General features: G+C 46.1%; 2 protein-coding genes across 3 annotated transcripts in view; one reads left to right on the top strand and one right to left on the bottom strand.

Moving 5' to 3' along the window:
* Nucleotides 1-359: 359 nt before the first annotated feature.
* LOC114031182 (zinc finger protein 883-like) lies at nt 360-13,929 on the bottom strand. Of its 2 annotated transcripts, XM_027846192.1 has the most exons (6): nt 11,523-13,929; nt 10,850-10,908; nt 10,206-10,332; nt 9,883-10,020; nt 9,573-9,668; nt 360-4,101 (listed from the first exon to the last, which is right to left on the bottom strand). In XM_027846192.1, the coding sequence occupies exons 2-6, from the start codon at nt 10,859-10,861 to the stop codon at nt 2,282-2,284; spliced, it is 2,193 nt and encodes a 730-aa protein (XP_027701993.1). In that variant the 5' UTR covers nt 10,862-10,908; nt 11,523-13,929; the 3' UTR covers nt 360-2,281. The 2 variants fall into 2 exon arrangements, with proteins under 2 accessions (XP_027701993.1, XP_027701994.1); XM_027846193.1 differs by lacking the exon at nt 9,883-10,020.
* A 3,602-nt stretch (nt 13,930-17,531) lies between these two features.
* The window catches only part of LOC114031214, a 9,359-nt gene continuing 2,959 nt past the window's right edge, over nt 17,532-23,931 (top strand). The window contains exons 1-6 of the mRNA XM_027846240.1: nt 17,532-17,699; nt 18,043-18,220; nt 18,384-18,457; nt 20,429-20,553; nt 21,046-21,141; nt 22,359-22,676. Coding sequence (XP_027702041.1) covers nt 17,532-17,699; nt 18,043-18,220; nt 18,384-18,457; nt 20,429-20,553; nt 21,046-21,141; nt 22,359-22,485 — 768 coding nt within the window. The 3' untranslated portion in view covers nt 22,486-22,676. The remainder of the gene's footprint in view (nt 17,700-18,042; nt 18,221-18,383; nt 18,458-20,428; nt 20,554-21,045; nt 21,142-22,358; nt 22,677-23,931) is intronic.

Genomic DNA, 23,931 nt, shown 5'->3' with positions numbered 1-23,931 from the left:
GTATCTATTTCAATTGAGTTTCTTATAGACATGTTATTGGATTCTGGTTTCTAACACTGTCCTTTTCTTTTTTATGGGAGTTCATTCCCTTCGTGTTCTCAGCCATGATTACTATGTATTTCTCTCCATACTATTTTCTTATACTTTCTGTCTTTTTTTTTCCTGTCTCTTCTTTAAGTGGTTATTTTGGTTATGACTAATTCTGCCCTTATTTTGCCCACTTCCCTTTCTTCTGTTTTCTTATTGGGTGAAATGTATTTCTGTACAAAACTATGTTTGTGTGTATGTATTCTTCCCTCCTTTGAGGTCAGATGAATGAGGTTCAAATGTCACCTGTTCCCCTCCAATCCCTCCATTTTGTTGTATAGATGTCTACTTTCACACCTCATTTATGTGAAATAAATTTCCCCATTCTTTCTCTTCCTTCCTCTAGTCAGTAAACATTTATTAAGTGCTATGTGCCAGGCACTGTGCTAGGTGCTGAAATGCAAGTACAAAATAATCCAATCCACCTTGCCCTGAAGGAGCTTACAATCTAATGGGGAAAGAAAAAAACAAAAAGCTAAAAAGGAGGGGGGATAGGGGAAAAGGTACTCAGCTTGGTGCCATGGTGATATCCCAAAGTGGTGCAAATGGGTAAGAAATGAGATGTCTGAGGTGAGCTCCCTCCTTAGATGGAGATTTTGAAGTTCACGGGCCCACTCTCCAAACAGAAGGGCAGAGGGAAATGATGAGGTGGAGTACCAAGGCTGATGGAATTTTGCAGGATGATTTCCCAGTAAGGAGCTTCCTGGACCATGGTGAAGTCAGAGAAGTCTGAGTAGTGCATTCTTCCTCTTCCTTTCCCCTCTCCCACTGTGTTCCTCTTGCATACCCTTTCCATTCTAAGATCATCAAAACCTAACAGAAGCACTCATAGACCCTCAGTCAAATTAGACTCCCTCTTTGGGGTTACACGTATCATCTTTCCATAGAAGAATGTAAATAGTCTAACTTTAGTCCATTATGATTACACAGTCCATGTCTGTTTTGTTTTTTTTTTAATGCTTATCTTGACTTCTGCATTTGCAGGTCAGGTTTTCTACTCAGATACAGGATAAGTAGTTCTTGGGTGTAAGCCTAGATTGTTTGCTTTCTGGAATATCATATTCCATATTCCATATTTCATGATCTTCTTGGTGGCTAGTAAAGTATGATCCTGTGTTTCCATGGTACTTGAGTCATTTCTTTGTGGATGCTCGCAATTTTTTTTTTTAACCTAGGAGCTCTGGATTTTGGCTACGATATTCCTAGCAGTTTTCATTTTGGATCTTCTTTTAGTAGGGGACCAATGGATTTTATTTCCATTTTGCCCTCTGAATGTAAGAGCTCTGTGTAGTTTTAGGATTTCCTGAAATATGATATCTAGGCTTTTTTAGTCATTGTATGTAGGTAGCCCAATAATTGTGGGTGATTTCCAGGCCATTTATTTTTGCTATAAGATACCTCACATTTTTTCCCTATTTTTCCAGTCTTTTCATATTTTACTATTTCCTGATGTTTCATGGAGACCTTAGCTTTAATTTGGCCAATACTGTTTCCCTAAGCCTCCCTGAGCTGGAAAAAATGACTCATTAATAACTGTTTCTTGCATTTTTATAAAATGAGAATATGGTCCAGTGCATTTTTTTAGGTCATTGTGGAAGCTGAGTGGATGCGCTAATCTGTACTTCTTCCTGTTACTCCAACAACTTGGCTCCACCTTCTGAATCTTCTACTGTTGAAAAAGCTCTGTCCTCCTGGAAAATACTTTTTAACATCCTTTCATTAACCACTTTTCTCCCCTGCATGAATTTGCTGGTCCCAATTGACAGGTTTTCTCAAGAAAACAATCTTTCCACATTCATTGCATTTATACAGTTTTCTGTCCTGTATGAATATTTTGATGTTGAATAAGATGAGTTATAGCAAAAGGCCTTCCCACATTCATTGCATTTATAAGGTTTTTCTGCAGTATGAACCTTATGATGTACATAGTTAGATCTGTTTTCTGACCGAAGGCATTCCTACATTAACAGTACTCACAAGGTCTCTCTTGTATGAATTCCATAGTAATTTGTAAAAGCTGCCCTCTGACAGAAGGCTTTCAACATATGTTTTTCTCAAGTATGAATTCTCTGGTGCTAAGATTAATGCTCTGGACAAAGCTCTTCCCATATTCATTACATACATAAAGTTCCTATCAAGTATGAATTCTATGATATGTAATAAGCACTGTCTTTTAAATGAAGGTCTTCCTATCTTAACTGTATTCATAAAGTTTCTCTCCAGCATGTATTCTCTGGTGTTGAATAAGTTCAGGAGACCAGAGAAAAGTCTTTCCACATTCATTACATTCATAAAGTTTCTCTCCAGTATGAATTCTCTGATGTCTTCTAAGGTATGAGTTCTGGCTGAAGGTCTTTCCACATTCATTGCATTCATAAGGTTTCTCTCCAGTGTGTGTTCTCTGGTGCTGAGTAAGATCTGCTCTCTTACAGAAGGCCTTCCCACATTCATTACATTCATATGGTTTCTCTCCAGTATGAATTCTCTGGTGATGGCTAAGATTAGAACTGCAGACAAAAGCCCTGCCACATTCATTGCACACATAAGGTTTCTCTCTAGTATGGATTCTCTGATGGTCAATAAGGTGTGATTTACAGCGGAAGGCCTTACCACATTCATTGCACTTATAAGGTTTTTCTCCAGTATGTGTTCTCTGGTGCTGACTAAGATTAGTGCTCCGGACAAAGGCCTTCCCACATTCAGTACATTCATAAGGTTTCTCTCCAGTGTGAATTCTTTGATGAACTATAAGGTATGAATTTTGGCGGAAGGCTTTACCACATTCATTGCATTCATAAGGTTTTCCTCCAGTATGTGTTCTCTGGTGTCGAGTAAGTCCAGTGGACCGGAGGAAGGCCTTCCCACATTCACTACATTCATAAGGTTTCTCTCCTGTGTGAATTCTCTGATGTCTTCGAAGGTATGAATTTTGCTGGAAAGCCTTTCCACAATCATTGCATTCATAAGGTTTTCTTCCCACATGTTTTCTCTGGTGTCGAGTAAGTTCGGTGGCCCGGAGGAAAGCTTTCCCACATTCACTGCATATATGAGCTTTCTCTCTAGAATGAGTTCTCTGATGCTCAGAAAGGTGTGAATTACAGTGGAAGGCCTTCCCACATTCATTGCATTTATATACTTTCTCTCCAGTGTGAAGTCTCTGATGTTTTTGAAAACAGGAAGTCCTGCGAAAGACCTTCCCACATTCATGGCATTCATGAGATTTCTCTCCAATATGTATTCTCTGGTGTCGAATAATTTCATAGCCCCTTAGGAAGGCCTTCCCACATTCATTACATACAAAAGGTTTCTCACCAGTATGAATTCTTTGATGTTCAGTAAGCTGTGACCTCCAGTGAAAGGCCTTCCCACATTCATTGCATTTATAAGGTTTCTCTCCACTATGAATTTTCTGATGTTTCCTAAGGTATGAATTCTTCTGGAAGGCCTTTCTGCATTCAGTGCATTCATAAATCTTTTCTCCTCTGTGAATTCTCTGGTGCAGAGTAAGTTCAGTGTCCTGGAGGAAAGTCTTCCCACATTCATTACAATTAGAAAATTTCTCTCCAGGATGTACTTTATGTTTTTCAGTACAGTCAAAATTACAGCTAAAGGATTTCCGGCATTTATCGTCATCAGAAAATATTTTCTTTAAACAACTTCTATATTGTTTTACATTTGAATATTTTTTGAAGCTTTTTCTTTGTCTATTATATTTATGAAGAAGATTCTTTCCTACAAAAAATCGCTTCTGTGGCTGTAGAATAGAGCTTTTGTCATTTTTATATTCATGGACACTCACTTCATTGCGGGACTTCCTTTTAGTGATTTTTATTTGTCTTAAATGTTGATCCTCCTTGCTCTCCTCCTCCTCCTTTAACCTTGGATAACAATCCCAGCCTCCCCCCAACATCAAGATCCAAGGAGTGTCCCTTAAGAGTCTTTTTCTGGATGATTCTTCCACAGTAAGGCCAGACTCTGGAGGTGACTGTTTGATTTGAGGTCTAGTGTCTGAATCTGAAAGAAATAAAAACAGTAAATAACCTCTTTTCCCTAGATGAATCTGCTTTTTAAAATTTCTTCCTGCTTCCCTAATTTTCTTGATATTATTATTAACAAAGCTGTAGTCAATGTTTACATTTATTCAGTCTAATTTACTCAGTATCAAGTCTCAGAAGTTATTTCTATGTATGATTCCTTATGGCAAGATAATATTTTATTACATTGCTATGCCACAATTTATCCAGATAATCCCTACTGTAACCAGCACAGGAGAACAAAGTAGCCAGGAAAATTTTTGCAACGAAGTCTTAAGACTTTCATGCTTAGGGTAGAGTCCTAATAATGTAATTACAGAGTAAAAGAAAATGAAGGGTTTTAAAGCTCTTTTATTTTGCTTTCAAAAAACACTGCATCAAGTGACAGCTCTACCAAAAGTGTAAACACATCCTGGGTTTCCAACAACATTTCAAATGATTATATTAAAAAAATCTATATATGCTAATTTGGGGGATACAAAGAAGTATTTCTCAGAGTTGTTTTAATTTGTAGTTCTCTGGTAAATTAACACTTCTTCATTAGATTACTGATGGGTTCTGGTGTCTTCTTTTTGTCAAGAAATGCCTGTTCAGGCAGAGCCAATGTGGTAGAAAAAAATCAGGGACGTGCCTGCGCTCTCCCCATAACCCCTCCAAAGACCTTTAAATAAGGCCCTAAAACAAATACAGGAGCATCAGAACCTATGAAAGGATAAGGCAAAACAATTTTCCAGCTCAAAACAACTTAGAAGGTTGGCTGGAAAGGTCTGTCACACTGCGGTGACAGTGGAGCACAGTCCAGCCCAGGCCTTGCCAGTACAGACCAGGCCCAAGTAAACCAGGAGTATGCCTTGGGAGCCACTGAATCAGCAGTGGCAGTGGCTGCTTCTGGAGCTCTCAGCCCACAGACAGAAACGGGGTCAAGCAACTGGTCAGAAGGAGACTACAGGGGTCCCTTTGCTGGCACTGGGGACAGGACTCTGTTGCTTTGCCCATACTCAGATCTGGGTCTCAGTCCTGGGGGCAGTCTCATAGCAAGGAGGAGCACCAGCACAGCACAGCTTGCTATCCAGTGGAGGAGGGTCCCTCCTCACACTTCCAGGGCTCACAGACCAGAGCACAGGTCAGAAGAGCAGTAAACACTCCTCTCCTTAGATCACACCACCTTGGAAGAACTGAAAACTTACAGGTCCCTAGAAGTATCTCTGAAAGCAGCTGCACAAAGCCCCTGAAGCTTGGGACAGTACAGCCTCCACCCTGGAAGCAGAGCCCCACTTTAGCAAAGAGTTAAAAGTCAAGAAATGGACTGGAAAAATGAGCAAACAGAAAAAAATTCTGACCACAGAAAGTTACTAGGTGACAAGAAAGATCAAAACACACACTCAGAAGACAGCAAAGTCAAAACTCCAACATCCAAAGCCTCAAAGAAGAATATGCAGTGGGCTCAGGCCATAGAAGAGGTCAGAAAGAATTTAAAAAATCAAGTAATGGAGGTAGAAAAACATTTGGAAGAGAAACGGGAGTGATGCAAGAAAATCATGAAAAAAGAGTCAACAGGTTAGTAAAGAAGACACAAAAAATACTGAAGAAAATAACACCTTAAAAAGCAGACTTGGCCAAATGGTAAAAGAGGTATAAAAAATTCTCCTCAATGAGGAGAAGAATGCCTTGAAAAGCAGAATTAGCTAAATGGAAAAAGATATAATTCCTAAAAATCAGAATTGAGCAAGTGGAAGCTAATAACTCTATGAGACACCTAGAAACAATTAAACAAGACCAAAAGAATGAAAAAATAGCAGACAAAATGAAATATCTCATTGGAAAAAGAACTGACCTGGAAAACAGATCCAGGAGAGATAATTTAAAAATTATCGGACTATCTGAAAGTCATGATCAAAAAAAGAGCCTAGACATCATCTTTCAAGAAGTTTTCCAGGAAAACTGCCCTCCTATTCTAGAATCAGACAGTAAAATAGAAATTGAAAAACTCCACCAATCATCTCCTGAAAGAGATCCCAAAATGAAAACTTCCAGGAATACTATAGCCAAATTCTAGAGCTTCCAGGTGAAGAAGAAAATATTAGAAGCAGTCAGAAATAAACAGTTCAAGTATAATGGGGCCACAGTCAGGATAACCCAAGATTTAGCAGCTTCTACATTAAAGGACTGGAGGGCTTAGAATATGATATTGTGGAGGACAAAGGAGTTAAGATTACAACCAAGAATCACCTACCCAGCAAATGTGAATATAATCCTTCAGGGGAAAAAAATTAACATTCAATGAAATAGAGGACTTTCAAGCATTCCTGATGAAAAGACCAGAGCTATATAGAAAATCTGACTTTCAAATACAAGACTCAAGAGAAGCATAAAAAGGTAAACAGGAAAGGGAAATCATAAGGGACTTTTTAAGGTTAAGCTGTTTATATCCCTACATGGGAAGATAATACTTCTAACTCATAAGAACATTCTCATTATTAGGAGAGTTAGAAGGAGTATATATTGACAGAGGGCACAAGTTTGAGCTGAATATGATTGGGATGATATATAAAAAAAAAGGGTGAGTAAGAGGAATGATCTAGGAGAAAGGGAAAGGGAGAGGTAGAATGGGGTAAATTATCTGACATAAAAGAGGCAAGAAAGAGCTTTTATAGTGGAGGGGAAGGGAGAAGTTGTGGAGGGGGGTGAATGAACCTTACTCTCATTAGAATTGGCTCAGAGGACATAACATACACACTCAATTGGGTACAGAAATCTATCTTAACCTACAGGAAAGTAGGAGAGGAAGTGGATAAAAGAAGGAGGGAGGGTGAGAGAAGGGAGGGCAGACTGGGGGAGGTGGTAGTCAGAAGCAAAACACTCTTGAGGTACAACAGGGTGAGAGGAGAGAGAGAATAGAATAAATGGAGGGGGAAGTGGGAAATAGGATGGAAGGAAATATAGTTAGCAATCATAACTGTTTCTCTGATAAAGCCTTCATCTCTACAATACATAGAGAAATAAGTCAAATTTACAAAAATAAGAGTCATTCCCCAACTGTCAAATGATCAAAAAATATGGTCAGTTTTCAGATGAAATAATCAATGCTATCTATATCCATATGAAAAAATGCTCTAAGTCACTACTGATTGGAGAAATGCACATTAGAGCAATTCTGAGGTAAAACCTCATACCTTATATTGGCTAATAGGACAGAAAAGAAAAATGACAAATGTTGGAGGGGATATGGGAAAAGTGAGACACTAAGGCTCTGTTGGTGGATTTGTGAACTGCTTCAACCATTATGTAGAGCAATTTGGAACTATGACCAAATTGTAGCTCTTTTCTCATGGCAAAGAATTGGAAATTGAGGGGATACTCATCAACTGGGGAATGGCTGACCAATTTCTGATATACGATCGTGATGGAATATTACTATGCTATAAGAAATGATGAGCCAGATGCTCTCAGAAAAACCTGGAAAGACTTACATGAACTGATGCAAAGTGAAGTGAACAGAACCAGGAGGACACTGTAGACAGTAACGGCAATACTGTAAGATGATCAACTATGAATGGACCATAAGTGGGTACAAGAGACATCTGAAAGATGGTCTGGTTTGAGCTCCTAAGGAGTATGGGCAAAGGGTGGCCAAGCAGATAATGGGTTTAAGAAATTGGTTCATGTGACCTGCAAATCTCCAGACTTGGAACTCAAGCCCATTACACTTCTGAGGTGCTGTGAGTTGGATGTCAACTTTTTGGGAGTATAATGTGCGAACACATAGTAGTAAGTACAAAAGAGTTCATAAAGCCTTTGACCTAGTGATGTTACTATTAGGGGTGCACTCTGAGGAGAGCATTGAAATGGAGACCACTTTATACGAATATGGTCAACTTCAAAACTATTATTTGTAATACCAGAAAGTTGAAAATAAGCTTGTGGTCCAACGTTTGGGTTACATGTAGCTGGACAAAATCTGTCATATGACAATATTGTCCAACCTTCATAATTGTGTTTTCCTACTAAATTCAATGGAATAAGAGAAGAAGTATAGGGAGAAGGATGACATCATAAGAAATACAAGATCTGAAACCATACAGTGACTACACATGGAAAAAAATAAGCAACAGAATACTAAAACTAGGGAACAGAGATAGATATCACAAGGGGATGCAAAGGAAAACAGGACACATTTCTTATCATTTCCTTCAAGTTAACATTTAGAAGAGTGAAAGAACTGATCTCAGGAGAAGCAAGATAGGCAGCGTTGAATACATTCTGAGTTTTAGGTGAAGAGTTTTCAACAATCATAACATACTTAAGGTTTCTCTAACACAAACTGATATTGAGTCCAGTGATTTCTCAGGACAAAAAACTAGATTCAACTACTTTATTCCCATAGGCTTTCTCTCCAAAGTCTTGATATCAAATGTCAAATAACATCCTTTTTTAAGGAAGAAATTCCCAGATTAATTATGTTTTCTGAAGTTTTTGGCCAGCATCTCTGACTTCACATCAGCAGAAAACAAAGGCATTTCCCACCTCCACTTGCCTTCCAAACTGCTCGGTTATTGTTTTCTTGCACAGGACCAGAGCTGAAAGCTCTTTTTCTGGGGATCCCATTTATGGAGACTTTCTTCTACAGATAACTCCAGGACGGGACGTTCAGAATTGGACAGGACTTGGAGGCCAGGAAACGCAATGCCATGACGGCACTCAAGTCCAGAATCACAGGCCTAAGGCATGTGACGTGCAGTTAGAATACACCTGTGTATACACTGCTCTGTGGAGCCGCAATCTCTTGTGGCAATTCTCCAAAGCCTCTGCTCCCTGCAGCGTATGCCCGAGCACTCACTTTGGTGGGAGGGGTCCTGTTGGTGATTCTGACTTTTCTCCAACATATCTCCACCTTGCTCTCTAACCTGGCATCAACTTTGGTTTCCTCAAACTCACAGATAAAAGGACTAATCTCTCATGAATCTTCATTGGGATGGCTCAGATATTAAAATGTCCAGCTAGGTCGTTTGGGCCTAGGCTCTCACTCAAGAGAAAAACAGAAAATGCCCTAGTCACCCTGCTGTACGTCTTAGGCTTGGCTGGTAGAGACTGTGTTTGCCCTTATGGGAGATGTTTGGATAGAGAGCCTGGGATCGTGTTCCCACTCAGGTATGGGTTGGACCAGGTGGGGGTCCTCTCCTGCTCTGAGATTTGAGGATACTATGATAAAGCAATGACTGAAGAATGGAAGAAAGCAAAGAACTATCCCCTAGTGAGCTTTCTCTGGGACCAGAGGGACAAGAAAAGTCAGCTACCTGATGGACTGCAGGGAAGATGTGGTGCTATACAGCAGCTCATGACAGACAACCTCAGCTGTTCTTTGCAGGTGGAGAGAACTGGACAATAGGTCCCCATCTACACACATACACCAGGAATGACTCTCTGGGGTACTGCATAATACAACTCGCTCACCTGGATGCCCGCTTCTTGGAAATCGGCCCTCAGGTATCCAAGGTGCCTCCCCTTGCTCCAACTGAGAGATCACATCTGGCTCGGCAACCACAAAGCCTGGTAAATGGAAATAGCAGAGGGTAGGGAGAGACACTTCAGAATTCCATCCCAGCCCCCCACCCCTTCCAAGAACAGTGGGAATGCCAGGATAGTCCAGAGGGCAGTACAAGACACATCTGAAGGATGTTCTGGTTGGTGTTCCTAGGAAACATGGGGAAATGGGGCACAGGTAGGTTTGGGCTTAGAAAGAAAATTGGTTCATATAACACACCTCTTGCTAAGATGATCTGGAACTTTCCTGTCTTCAAAGACCTGCACTGGGAATTTAGGGAGGAACTCTGGTCTGAGAGTACAGAGATGAGGTCCAAGATCACAAAACGGTCAGTTTCCAGTTTTACAAACACAGAACCTTATGGGGGACAACAGGCATGTTGAGAATCCCATCCCTCGGCCATAAAAACATTCTTCGGCCTTTTCGGTTTTCTGAAGCCAAAGAATCACAGCTAAACAGTAGAGCGCCCCCCAGCATATACAAAGAGGGACCCAATCACCCTTTAATGGGCAGATCCCGAGTCCCAGGGGGAGCCCCCTTACCCAGGCTGACCAGGTTCCTGTAGTTCTCCAGCATCACCTCCCGGTACAGCTCCTTCTGGGAGGTGTCCAGGTAGCCCCACTCCTCCCGGGTGAAGTCCACGGCCACATCCTTGAAGGTCACTGATTCCTGAAATAGTCATTCATTCATTCATTCAATAAACATGAGGGCTTCCCCAGGCACCATCCATCTGATGAACCTTGGGGGAGGGATGAAATGTGCAGGAATCATCAAAGATGAGTCTCCCTGTTCAGCCCTCAAAGGGCTCAAAGTCAAACATTCATTGCATCCCTCCTAAGTTACTGAGCTTATAGTACTTTCTGAAAACAGGTAAAAAAAAAATATTGTAACGTGCCAAGAGCCTCGAATATCATGATAAATGAAGGCCCCAAGGAAGGTCAGAAGAACCCGACCGGCCAGAGTGGCCGTGGGGTGTGGGAGGAAGGGAAGGGATCTGGACTCTGACTTCGGGGGGCAGTCCCTTTCCTTCTCAGGGCCTCGTCTGATCACGGCCCCATGGTTTAGAGCTGGCTGGGGCCCATCACAGAAGGGCATCGCCTGGCACACTGTAGGTGCCTAAGCAATGTGCATGGAGGTATGGGTTGGAGTCAATGATTGCACTTGGGGGGAGGAGGGTCCCACTCACCTGGGGGGCCATGGCTTCCTCTCCACTCTTCTCCCCCTCCGGCCAGGCAGGGTCCTCTCCTGGGGACCAGAAGGGAGCCGTGAGAGGTGCGGGGAGAAAGGAGGGCCGTGCTCCTGGAGGACTGACCAGCAGAGGCAAAGGCGTGGCTTCGGGAAACGAGGGCAGGGCCAGATGGACAAGCTTGGATCTGGGACAGGGGCAGAGATGTTGAGGGTGCCTCTGTGGCTGGCCCCGTCTCCCAGGGGGGTAAACTGAGGCAACACCCCGTCCAGGAAGCACAGACCCCCAGTGGATACTGAGGCAGAGACAGGGCCAGGAGGGGCTAGGGGAGTGACAGGAGAAAGACAGGGGAGGAGGGGCAATGGGGGGAGGGCAGCAGGGTCACCTCCCATTGGCTCAAATCGTGGGAAGGGGTGTGGCCAGAGGATGCCCGCGGAGCCTCCCCGCTGGCCAATAGGCGCCTCTTCTCACGGAGGGGGCGGGAAAAGGGAGGTAGAGGAGGACAGTGCGCAAGCGCGTTGAGCGCTCCTTCTGCCCTCTCAGCAGACCGTGGAACAGATGGACAGAGGCTGAGCGCGCCCCGGGGGCCGCAGCTCGGGCGGGCACCCAGGGGCCGGACGGTCGGTCAGGCTGCTCCCCCTTCTCACCCCTGGGCTAAGTGGCCGTGCCTCACCTCCAGCGCGCAGATCCCCGCTCAGGGACCCCCTGCTGGACTGAAATGACTGTCGGGACAGAAAGTGGCTGGAAAGCGGAAGTTACGTCGTGCCAAGGCTGCGCCTTACCCGCCGCGCCTTCTGGGAAACGTAGTTCGGAGGGCGGGAGAAGTTGATGCGCATGCGTGCTGTGTCCAGGCTTCTCCGCATCCTGAAGAGCGAGCCGCGCCGCCCCCAGACTGGAGCAAAGCTGAATCCTGCAGCTCCCGAGAGTCCTGCACGTCGCAGTTTCTTCTCACTCCATGCATGGCCCGAGCCTTTCCCGCCTTACGGACCTTACTCCCGGCAGCCAGCGCGCCCATTTATTCGAGGTCCTAGTTTAGAGGCAGCAGGTCCTGAGTTCGAATGCAGCACTTCCTTAGCCTGGTGCCTGCCTCAGTTTCCTCATCTGTCACATGGGGTCTATGTAATTACAGCACCTGCCCCCCAGACTTGTTCTGGACGTATTAGTATCAGTAAAGTTCTGACTGTGCGGTGGGAGCTGACCAGCCCTCCCCCCTCGGACCCTGTGACCCCTGCCCCTTAGTCCTCAGCTAACTAGCCTTTATTAAGCGCCGTTTGGAGGCTGGTATTGTAGCGTGGAGGACGTCTCCCCAGGAAGGGTAACGGGGCAGTGAAGGACAGCTCGGGGCCGTGCGGACGGACTCAGCCTGCCTTCGATGCAGCAGATTCCACCTTGGAGACCCCCCCAGATGTTCCGGGAGATTAACTGCGGAGAAAACGTCCTTCCCACGACAAATCTGGTCATTGCAACTCCTGAGACCCCCGGGGCCAAGACGTTCTCCCCGAAACCTCCTGGCAGCCTGTCCTTCAGCCTTCACCTCCCACTGCTTATTATTTCCCGTTCGTTTGTCCGTCTCCCCCATTAGATCGTGAGCTCCAGAAGACAGGGAATGTCTCTTGCCTCTCCTTGGAGCTGTTTGATAAATGCTTCTTGGTGATTGAGCAGCTTCACCCGACAGCCTCCTTTGCTAGTAAATGTTAACGTTGCCCCAGAGTTGTGGAAAACTCCAGATGTGGGTGTGTCTCCCTTGGTTCCTCGGGGCTGCTAGCCACCTGCCACCTGCCCATCAGCCGATGCTGTTTGCATTTATTGACTCCCGGTCAAACTGACCAAGGTGGGAAGAATTATTCTGCAGGAACGTCTTGGGGTGTCTAGGTCATTGCTTTTGAAACTGTGGGTCATGACCCCGGATGGGGTCGAGAAAAATTTGGCAACAGTAAAAGGTTTCTGAACACTGAATGACCAAAAATTAATTAAAAATCAAACAGTGATGAATCTGAGGTGTTTCTGGCCGTGATTACTTTCTTGCTTTGGGCAACTTCACTGCAGCCTTGGTTCCGGACACCAAGCAAGAGCACTTTGCGCCGGGCATGCGCTCAATCCACACGGTGCCAACAAGCTGCCAGAACTCAGAAAGGGTCCCGAGTAGAAGAAGTTTAAGAAGCCCTGCTCTAGACTGAGGAATTGCTCCCAAAGTGCCAAGCTCTCGGAATACAAAGAAAGACAAAAGAGAAATCCCTGGCCTCAGGGAGCTAATGGAGGGGGAAGAGGGCCTAGGGCAGAGCACTAGGCCTATCCCCCAATTAGCAGGTGTTACCAGGCACAGCACCCAGTAGTCCAGAATGAGGAGGTGAGGGTTTCCACTAGGCTGTTGGCAGGATCAGAGGAGGAAAGGGGGCCAAAGTGAAAGATGTTAGAGAGGTACAATCAACATGCCTTAGCAATAGTGTGTATGGGGGAGAGAGAAGCAAGTGGTAGTGAGGAATCTAGGTTGTGAGCCTAGGAAGGATTGCTGTGACCCCAACAGTAATAGCCAAGTTTGGAAGGAGAGAAGATGTGGGAGGAAAGATAATGAATTCACCTTGGGACAGATGGAGTTTAAGATGTCTACAGAACACCCAGGTCAAAATGTCCACAGTTGGAGGTGTGAGACTGGAGGTCAGCAGACAGGTTAGGGGTGGATAAGTAGATGTGAAAATTCTTAACACAGAAGTGACAACTGAGTTCATCAGAACTGATGCGATCGACAAGTGAAATAATATAGAGAGATAAAGGAAGGGAAGAGAGAAGAGGGAGCGTAACAGAGCCCTGTTGGATACTCATAATTACCAGGCATGACTTGGATAAAGATCCAGCAAAGGAGACTGAGAAGGAATGGTCAGACAGATAAGAGAACCCGAAGAGAAAGGTATAATACAAACTTTGACAGCTGGGCGGATCAAGGAGGGTGATTAACCATGTCAAAAGCTGCAGAGATCCAAAGCCATTGGATCTGGCCATTAAGAGATTGTTGTGGTCTGAGAGGTTGAGACCCCTCAAAGACCAGAGTACCTGACGGGGTCGTCTGGAATGAATTCACAGACTCAAGCATTCTTTAAGTCAAGGTGGCAAAGATTTATTGTTACACTTTTCAGCGGGCAAGGATTCTTAAGGAACCTGCAAGAGACTGAGGATGGAGCTAGGGTTTATATGGAAAAGGGCATGGGAAAGGAATGCCAGGGACACTGATGAGGCAATCTAAAGGTGTAGGTGTCTTTGGGAGCTATGGAGGAGAAAGTACAGGGAGTATACTGGACAGGGAGGGAGATGACAGAGGTATGGATCTTCGGAGTCTGGCAGGAAGAAGAGTCCTTGGACCAGCCAAGGACAAAACTCCTTGGGCTGGGCAAGGCACCCCTCTACCTCTGTCTTGATGAGAGAATGCTCTGCAACAAGGGAAAACTTTCTCACAAGACAGGAACTTACTAAGGAATAGGGAGGCTTCCAGAGACATGATTTGAGGGCCTGGGGCCTGAGCAGCCCAGCACTCTCTCACCAAGCTTTGTGTAGCTGCACCAGGGAGAGATAAGGGTTGTGCTGGGGCCCATGCATGAGTAATTGCTAGGCAACAGTGTCCTTGGGCTGGGGAGTGGTTGTCAGAGACAGTGTTTCTAAGGCTAGGGAGAAATTGGGGTCCAAGTACAAGCACAAGCACCCAAGCACCCCATCAAGATCATCGAAACTTTAAAAATAGTTTCAGTTGAACGTTCAGTTGAACGATGAGGTTGAAAAACAGACTTTGGAGAGAGAAATCGAGAAAGAGAGGAAAGAATGGAAGAGCCTATTGTAGACAAGCTTCTCAAGGCATTTAGGCACAAAAGGCCAGAGAGATATGGGATGCTAGTTACTGGGGAAGGATGAATCAAGTGAACGTTTTTGAAGATGAGGGAGACATGGGCATGTTTGTAGACAATGGAAAAGTAGCCAGTAGGCAGGGAGAGACAGAAGACATGGGATGGAATGGGATCACCTGTAGAGGCATTGATCTTGGCAGGAAGGGAGAGAGGGAAGGAGGGACCAGTGGCAGAAGGCTGAGTGATGTAAGATGGGGGGGTTGAAGGGAATGGCCTCATGTGAGCCAAGGTTCCTCCTGAAACCTCCACTTTGTGAAAGGAAGAACCCAGGCCAGGGCATCTTGGTCCTGGTCCAGCCCTTTCACTGACTTTCTGGACTTCCACCTCACATCCCTCCAGACCTCCCTGTAGGGCAGGGGCTGGCACACAGTAAGCACTTAATAAATGCTTGTTGCCTCCTCCCTTTCTAAATCTGATGAAGTCCTGGATCAGTTTTGCTACTTGGGATCTGTGCCTGCAGGGCTGGGGGAGGAAGTCCGGGCCTGCTGCCTGGTGCACCGTCCCCCATGAGGTCTTGCACAAGGGCCAACAGCTGGAACCACCAACAGCCCCCAGGTGTGGGAGGCAGGAACAGGAGGACAGAGAGCCCACGTGACTTCCGCTCCAGACCGGGCGAGGGGCGGGGCTGGCAGAAAGAGCCTTTCGGGGATTGGAGGCCAGGGCCGAGCCCACCGGAAAGGGTGGGGTGGACGTGCTCCCACGTGACTTCCGATGGGCCTTTAGCCCTCGCCTCGTGGCCTCAGCTGCCACCACCGCCGGAAGCCGAGCCCTGGGTCAGGGTGAAGAGGAGCCGGGGCCCGGGGTGGGGACTCGGGCCTGGCCTCAGCTGGAGCCCGCAGGTGTGCCCCAACCCCCCGTGCTTCCCCCCCCCCCCCGTGATGCCATCAGTGTTGTCTGCTTCCGGCCCGATTGCGTGCTCTTGACGTTGCCTTCGTTGTAACAGACTTTTCGGTCTAGCGGGGCTGTGTGCGCCTCCGTGATTTGTACTCCTTTCACAGATGAGGAATCTGAGGCAACGGGTGAAGCGACCCCCCCCAAAGTAACCCAGCTGAGAAGTGGCCGAGGCTGGATTTGGAGGCTCTCTGCTTTCAAGCCCAGAGCCCTGTGCACTGCAGCGCCATCTAGCGGCCCTCCAACTCCAGTGGGTTTCGCCGGTTTTATTCTGTTGGCGCGGCCCAGTCATGAGCACTGGCTGCTCCTTAGCCATTTAAGCGCTCTTTATCTCTTTATGCAGTGCTTTGAAATTGAACCTGTACAACTGTGCTTTGGCACGTCGATTACAAAGGGTTTGATACATTTGGTTGTGTCTAATACGTGTTATTTTGAATGGGGCTTCATTTTGTAATATTTCCTCCAGGATTTTGTTATTGTATTGAAATGCTGTTGATTTTTCAGGGTTGATTTTGTAGTCTGTACATTTGCTAAAAAGTAATGTAGGCTCCCTAGGATTTTCCAAGTAAATCATCCTTTCATCAGCCACAGGCATAGTTGTATTTCCTCTTTGCCTATGCTTATGCCATCGATTTATTTTTCTTACTGCTATTGCTAGCCTTTTCAGAACTATAATAATAGTGGAGGAAGATGGTTCCTTTGCTTTAGTGCTGTATTTATTGGGAAGGCTTCTAGTATAATCCCATTGTATCTAAAGTTTGCTTTTGATTTTAGGTAAATACTTAAAAGATACTTCTGTGCCTATATTTTGTAGGATGTTTTAAAAAATCTTTTTAAAGCATAAGTGAATGTTTCTGTCAAAGGCATTTTCTGCATCTTTGGAGATAATCATCTGCTTTGGGATGTTTTGGGATGTGATTGATTAATTAATTAACATTGACTGTTTTCTCAGTGATGACCCAATCATCCTCACATCCTTCATACAAATCAAACTTTGTCATAATGAAAGATTTTTTAAAAATATAAATTCTGGTAATCTTTTCCCTAACATTTTGTTCAAGATTTTCAAGTCAATATTCATTAATGATATTGCTGCATAATTCTCTTTCTTTGCATTATCCCTTCCTGGTTTGGGCACTAGAACCATCACCCTATTCTGGGCCCGTGTCTCTTCTCACCTAAACTGTTCAGTGGCCTCCCACAGTCTCCCAGCTCTCAGGTTTGCCTTTCTCTAGTTCATTCTAACACAGCTGCCAAAATAATTTTAAGGTCCAGGTCTGACCACGTTCCTTTGCTCTTTACACTGGTCTGTGGCTCCTTGTTGCGTCTGGGAATGAAATAGGATCTCAGCCACCCCTCCCTGAAGGCCTTTCACCATCTGCTTCCCGTCTGCTCTGTCCTTGCAGTCACATTCCCCATAACTGCTGCCCATACCCTGTGTTCCAGTGAACCTGGGGCAGCCACTGCTGTCACAACTCACGTGCCATTTCCAGCCTTGGTGTATTCCCAGAAACCCATCCTCTTTGCCCAAAAGACTCTACTCTCCTTTCCTGAATTCCTGGGCTGCTTCCTCTAGGAAGGCTGCCCTCATTCCCTGCTTGCCTTCCTGTTCCCTTGTGTTTCCTTGTCTCTCACTGGGAGTGCCTGGAGATCAGAGACTTTAGTTTTTTTCTGCATCTTAGCACATAGGGCATTGTGCCTCGTCCTGCCTAGTCAGGTTTAATCAGTGCTTATTGGATGGGATCTTGAAAAAAGCTCATCATTTTCCCTGGATGTGTAGGTTTTCTAGCCTGGGGGTCTAGAAGCTGTAAAGCCATTGTCATCGTTTGATTCCCCCCCCCAGTTCTGCTTTATGAAGACCTTGCTCTTCTCCAGGAAGTGGAAGCATTGAGAAGGAAGGAATGGCCCCTGTTCTCCCCGTGTCCGGGAAAAGGGGGTGGTCCCCAGCGTCGGATGCAGCCAAGAGGTCAGAGAATGTGGACTGGAAGAAGCCTGGGGTCTGGGAATTGAGAGAGAGGGCAGCTTTGGGCAGTGATGAGGTTGGAGGCCAGACCATCGAGGGGGAGGGGGTCAAGGGCCCATTTTCTACAAGTTTGCCCAAGAACAGGAGGACACAAAGTGCTGAAAGCATCTCTCGTGTGCTTGTTATTTAATAAAAACTCACGAGGCTCCCCTGCTTAGGGTTGACCACATGCTCTCTGTACAAGACCAAATAGTGCAGTCAAGAGCGTCTTTCTGCAGACAGTGACCTGAGGTTCAGGAGGGATCGTGCCCAGGACCGCAGTGATGGACAGGGGTATTGTAAAGGGTCCCTGAATATGTAAACGGTGAAAGAACAGATATGTGTGAATGTGTAAAATGGTAAAAAGAACAAGCTGGAACATTGGGCCTGTGAAGGCCTAATCTCCTCAGGTTGAATTACATGGGACAGCCGTAAGAGGAGGCCCAGGATTTCCGAAGCCCGGGCATCCCCTAGAGGCAGCCTCTGGCACAAACTGGAGTTTGGCCAGAGTTATTCACCCCTACCCTGAGATCCAGGGAGGCGTGGGCCTCTGTTCCCCTGCTGCCTGCCTGGGTCTGGAGAGCATATGTAAGAGCCCCCAGGAAGGGGCCCTCCCCAGATACCAGAAGCCTGGCCCCTGATGGGGGGTAGCTGAGTTCTCGCTTTCTTTTTAAAACTTCTATTGATACCTTTTGTTTTTACATTATCTTCATTTCCCACGGGAAGAGAAAAGCCATTTGGTGAAATTAAGCAGCACATCAGTCACGTCTGCCTATCTACACTGTGATCTACCTCCTTGGTTCTCCACCTCTCCCGGGAAGGGAGGTGAGACATTCTCCCATCTCTCGTTTTTGGTACGTACGTGTAAATAGTACATACCACCTGGAGAGGAAGAGAAGAAATAGCCCAGGGTTTGGGCAGCGGATCCCGGGCCTGGGCCAGAGAGGCGGGAGAGCTTCAGGAGGGGAGCCTGAGGTGGCCTGCTGGCAGCCGCCAGGCCGTGCTGTCAAAGGCAGCAGAGCCGCTTACAGAAGAACGTCTTCCCTTGGCTTAGTGACGATTCTGTCCTTCAGAAGGTGGAGGAGCCTCTTCTGGATCAGGAGGCAACTGACTGCTGTCAGTCAACAAGCATTTATGTATTAAGCTCTTTTTGGTAAATATTCAGAGTCAGGTGAAACAAGCCCCCACCTTAGCCCCGTCTGATATGGACATCTTGTTCTTGTGACTGCATCCCTAGCCCCGTGATACTAGATGCCGCCCGAGATCCCCCCATTCTCTGAGTTGGGGGATTTCTGAATTTCGCGTTGTTGGCTGGAATATCTTAAAATTAAAATTTGGGGGGAGAAGTGGAGTGTATTTCCTCTAGTGGAAATACTAAATCGTTAGTGGAGGGTGATTGCGTTACGGGGACACCTTGTTTCATTGTACTTTGCAGATATTGCAGGATTACAGTTTGAAGGTTTGTGGGGAACTCTGTGTTGAAGAAGTCAGCGCCATTTTTCCAAGCCTGTGCTTACATCACGTCTCTGTGTCACGTTTTGCTAATTCTTACAACATTTCAAACTTTTTCATTATTACTGTATGTTGTGGTAATCTGTGACCAGTGATCTGTGGAGTTATGATTGTTTTGGGACGCCACAAATTGCGTCCACATAAGATGATAAACGTACTCGATAAATGTGTATGTTCCGACTGCTGCCCTGACTGGCCTCTGTCCCCTCGGGCCTCTCTGTTCCCTGAGACACAGCAGTATTGAAGGATAATGCATAAACTTAGCTAATAAAGCAGTGGCAGGATTTGAGAGGATTAATTCCAATTTTGAAAAAAGTTCTGCTGTGGGTAAAGTGTGGTCTAACAGCATCCTGTGCTACAGAGAAATCTTTCATGCATGGAAGGCTCCCTAGATGTGACAGACTTCAGTGCTGTCTTATTTTCAGACAGTGCCCCAGCCACCCCGACCCTCAGCAACCACCCCCAATCGGTCAGCAGCCGTCGACATAGAGGCAGGACCCTCCACCAGCAGAAAGATTCCGGCTCGCTGAAGGCTCAGATGATGGTTAGCAGTTTTTAGCAAGAAAGCATTTTTAAATTAAGGGATGTACATTGTTCTTTTAGACGTAATATTATGGCACAGTTAATAGACTACGGTGTGGTGTAAACATAACTTCTGTGTGCACTGCATGACTTACTTTATTGCAATATTTGCTTTATCGCAGTGGTCTGGACCCAGACCCACAGGATCTCCACAGCATGCCTGTGTTTCCTCTCATTGGAATCATTGGGCGTGTGATGGTTGATGTCTATTGTTCCCTTCCACTGTTATGTTCTGTGTGGATCTTATCAGATGTATGATTAGAGGGGTTTTATGGTAAATGTGATGCACTGGGGATATGACTTAGAAGAGGAAGCAGAGGATCGTGGGAAAAGCCCAGGATCGGGAGCTAGAAGACCTGAGTTTGGGGTAGACCTGTGATGCATACTGGCTATGCGCCTGAACTGGCTACTCAGCTTTGCCCAGCCTCCGTTTTCTGATCTGCAAAATGGGGGTATTCTATACTTTGAGCACTTGTGTTGTTAGACTGGAGTGAGCTACCAGGTAGTTTGTAAACTCCAATAGCGATCACAGATGAGGCATTATTGTATTTATTTTATTTCGTGATTCAGAAACTGATGAAACCTTGGAAGCCTGGACACTGAGAGCTATTAATGCTTAGTACTTTATGGAGCCTTGCTGCTCCCGCCATGTCCGTGTGAAGGATGACTCTTGGGCAAGCACAAATATACTTGGTGTTTCAGGGGTCGGTGACATTCAAGTACGTGGCCGTGGACTTGTCCTGGGAGGAGTGGGGGCAGTTGGGCCCTGCCCAGAAGGAGCTGTACCGGGAGGTGATGCTGGAGATCTACAAGCACCTGGAATTTGGGTAATGACGGCCTCTCCTGTGTGTAAGCATTGGCTCCATGAAGAGTGTTTGCCCCGTCCCTGAGGAAGTGCAGTTGGCCGTGCTCTAAGTTAGCAGTTGCTGTTTGACGGGCAGAGAACAGAGATCCCGAGTCCTTCTGGGACCCAGAGACAGGGCCCTTTGCTCCCTGCTCTCAGGCAAACAGTCCTTGCCTTGTATAGCCCAAGACAGGCTGCTTGATTGTACTGTACCTGAGAGGTTCTGGGTCCCTGCTTAGATACTTGAGGCCATAAAATGGCTCCATCTAAGCGGGGAGAGGGTCGGTTGGACAGGCTCACTTTCTGATCCCAAATCTCCCCTGTGACCCATCCCCCACCTATTTCATAGGAAAACAGTCCAGAAAGAATGCCCTTCTGTGGTCTTTGCATTGCCCTGGGGGGCTTCCTCCCAGGATCACCGTTGGGTTCTGAGCTGGCTCGTCAAGCCCAGCTCTTTTCTGTTTGTACTGAACAGGCCTGGTTGTTTCCAAGCCAGATGTAATCTTGCAGCTGGAGCAAGGGGAAGCACTGTGGATGCCAGGGGGCGAGGTGCCGAGGAGAAACTGCCCAGGTGAGTCGGGTACCTGAGGCCACCAGCTCATGGCAGGGGGTGTGGGGTCAAGAAGGGAGGAGAGGGGAGAAGAATGTGGGACGTGTTGGGCAGGGAGCCCCCGTCAGAGATCCCCGGGCCTGGGGGACAGAGCTGATGCTGTCTGGCATGAGTCTGCCAGTCAGTCACCACGCATTTGTTAGGCAGCTGCCATGTACTAGGCCCTTTCCTGTATACTGGGGATGCACACACAAAGCAATGCCTGCCTTCAGGGCACTTACTTTCTATGGGGGAACAGCACAAATGCAGATTATATGCGAAGTAAACACAGGGCTTTGTTGGGGCTGAGGAAGGACAGGGAAGGAAAAGGAGGGAGACGAAGGAGTCTAGGGGACTGAGGCAGGGGTTCCTCCAGCTTCCTGGCAGCTGATGGTTCCACTTCTGTGTCCCTTTAGTCTAAAAGAAAAGGGCTGCTTTTCCCTGTTTTGGGGTTGCCTCGAATCTTTGAAAGTGACCAAAGAAGTTATTGAATTCAACCAGTGACCGAGCAGGAGCCCTCAGGACAGTGGCCGTAGGCTGTGGTGATCCAGTCCCGCCCCTTGAAGGTCTCTGTTGATGGGGAGCAGGCCACCTGCCAAGGTCACCCACAAGCCAGGACAAAGCGTAGAGCATGGATGCGTAAGGCATTTAAAGTTGACCTTTCACGGGGAGAGAGGGGCCTGAAACTAAGGAGTCAGCACCAGAGTTGGGCATTTCTGTGGCATGGTTAGTTGAAAAGCCTCAGCAGTGGTGGTCCTTGTGTCCACAGACTAAGGGGCAACTGTGTGTGTGTGTGACACGTGGTTAGAGGAGGGAGCATATCAAGGCAGAGAAAGACGCTCTGTCAGTAAATGTCCCCATGAAGTGTCTGAGCCTAGAAATGTCATCAGGACAGCAGACACTCAGTGCAGGGCACGGCCTTTCCCACAACAGAGCAAAGTGTGTCTCTGAGTGTGATCCCCAGACAAAGGGCTACCGCTTCTATCCAGACCTTAGAAATATATTGGAGCACGCTCTAAATAGAGCCCTAACTGTAACCTGGAAGGGGGTGGAATAAATGCTGCTGAGGGGCCGTCCGAATGTCATGAGTCTGGGCAGTCCTTCCCCCCAGGAACACAGCCAGAGACATCAGACCTCAGAGACTTCATGCTGGGGAGAAGGCGTGTGAATGTAATGATTGAAAGGAAGCTTTCTTCCAGGCCAGTGCCTAACTCAACATCCGTTCTCACTGGACAGAGAAGCCATAAGGAAGTCATGATCATGGAAACCCTTCAGCCAGAACACGTAGCGCAGCGCTACCTCTGTCTTTTTTTGAAGCACTGTTAAAGTTATTGGAACGAAAACCCCAGAGCCAGGCACAGACCCCAGCAGCACCCTGCTTGAGAGACCTCTTTCTGCGTTACATTGAACCGTGAATGACTGCTGTTTGAAGCCACCTAGTTGTTTAACCCATATCGCCCTCTTTTCTACACTTATATCGTGAAAGACCACGTTCTTTGCCAAGTTCAAGATGAAAAGTAGGTGAAGAATTTCCCTGTTCTGCTAATTTAGAATTCCTGTCAAAAAAGGAAATGGGGCCCATTGGAGCGTGTAGATTTTTTTAACTCTTTCAATAATAGCTAACCATTTTCTATGATTCTGTGTTTTGGAGTAGGTATAAGTTTCTTGCACCTGATAGATTAAGTTTCTTCACTGTCCCTGTAACAATGAAATCACAGGTCCAGTCAGAAAAATAGGGACCGTTCTTAATGCTGAGATTGCACTGGCAGCGTATCGGTCTTATTACTTTGCTAAAAGGTGGCACCAATTTAGATCTCCTCAGCGGTATTGTCACCTGCCTGTTTAGCCCTAAACTCCTTCCTTCTCCGGATCCTCCCATTCCCTCAAACCATCATCCTGTAGCTCTACTTTTCTTAGTCAAACTCCTAGAGAAGTCTGTCTATACTGTCTGTACTCCTCTCACTCATGCCCTAACCCTTTGCAGTCTGGCTTCCAACCTTATCCATGCCTTTGATGCTGCTCTCTCCACAGTGACCAGGGATCTCTTAATTCTCACCTCTGATCATCTTTTCTCACCCTTAATCCTCCTTGAATGATCTACTGCATTTGACACTCTTGATCACAGACTCTTTCTGAATACTCTCTCCTCCAATTTTTTATTTTGGTCACTGCTCTCTCCTGCTCTGTCTCCTACCTGTCTGACTACCGCTCCGTGTCCGTCCTATGCTGGCTCATCCTCTGCAGCGCTCCCTCCTACTGAGCGTTCCCAAGCCTCTGTCCTGGGCCTTCATCAGCTCCCGTGGAGATGAGGCCCAGATCTTGTAGCCAGCCCTGGACTGTCATCTGAGTTTGAGCCTCACAACACAAATTGGGTGTCCTGGAGGCATCAAACTGAATTCATTGTCTTCCTACAAACTTAAGTCTTTTCTAAATGTTCCCATTTCTGTTGAAGATGTCATCCTCTTTACACTCTCGGGGGGGGGGTGATAATCTTGGCATTTAACTTGGATTCTTCACTCGATCACCCCATGTAATCAATTGCTAAATCTTGCCATATCTGTCTTATTTTTAAAATGTTTTTTTCTTTAATACGTGTAAAAACAATGTTTAACATTTAAAAAAAATTTTGGAGTTCCAACTTTTTTCCCTTTTCCGCTCTTTGCTCCTTCTTGAAAAGGCAAGCAATTTTATATAGGTTATACATGTCCAACCATGCAAAATGTATTTCCATATTAGACATGTTGTGAAAGAAAACACAAACTAAAAACAGTA

This window comes from Vombatus ursinus, unplaced genomic scaffold, assembly GCF_900497805.2.
Source record: "Vombatus ursinus unplaced genomic scaffold, bare-nosed wombat genome assembly UNPS02015098.1, whole genome shotgun sequence".
In the NCBI taxonomy this organism is placed as follows: Eukaryota; Metazoa; Chordata; class Mammalia; order Diprotodontia; family Vombatidae; genus Vombatus; species Vombatus ursinus.
This window is presented reverse-complemented; position numbering and strand designations above follow the sequence as displayed.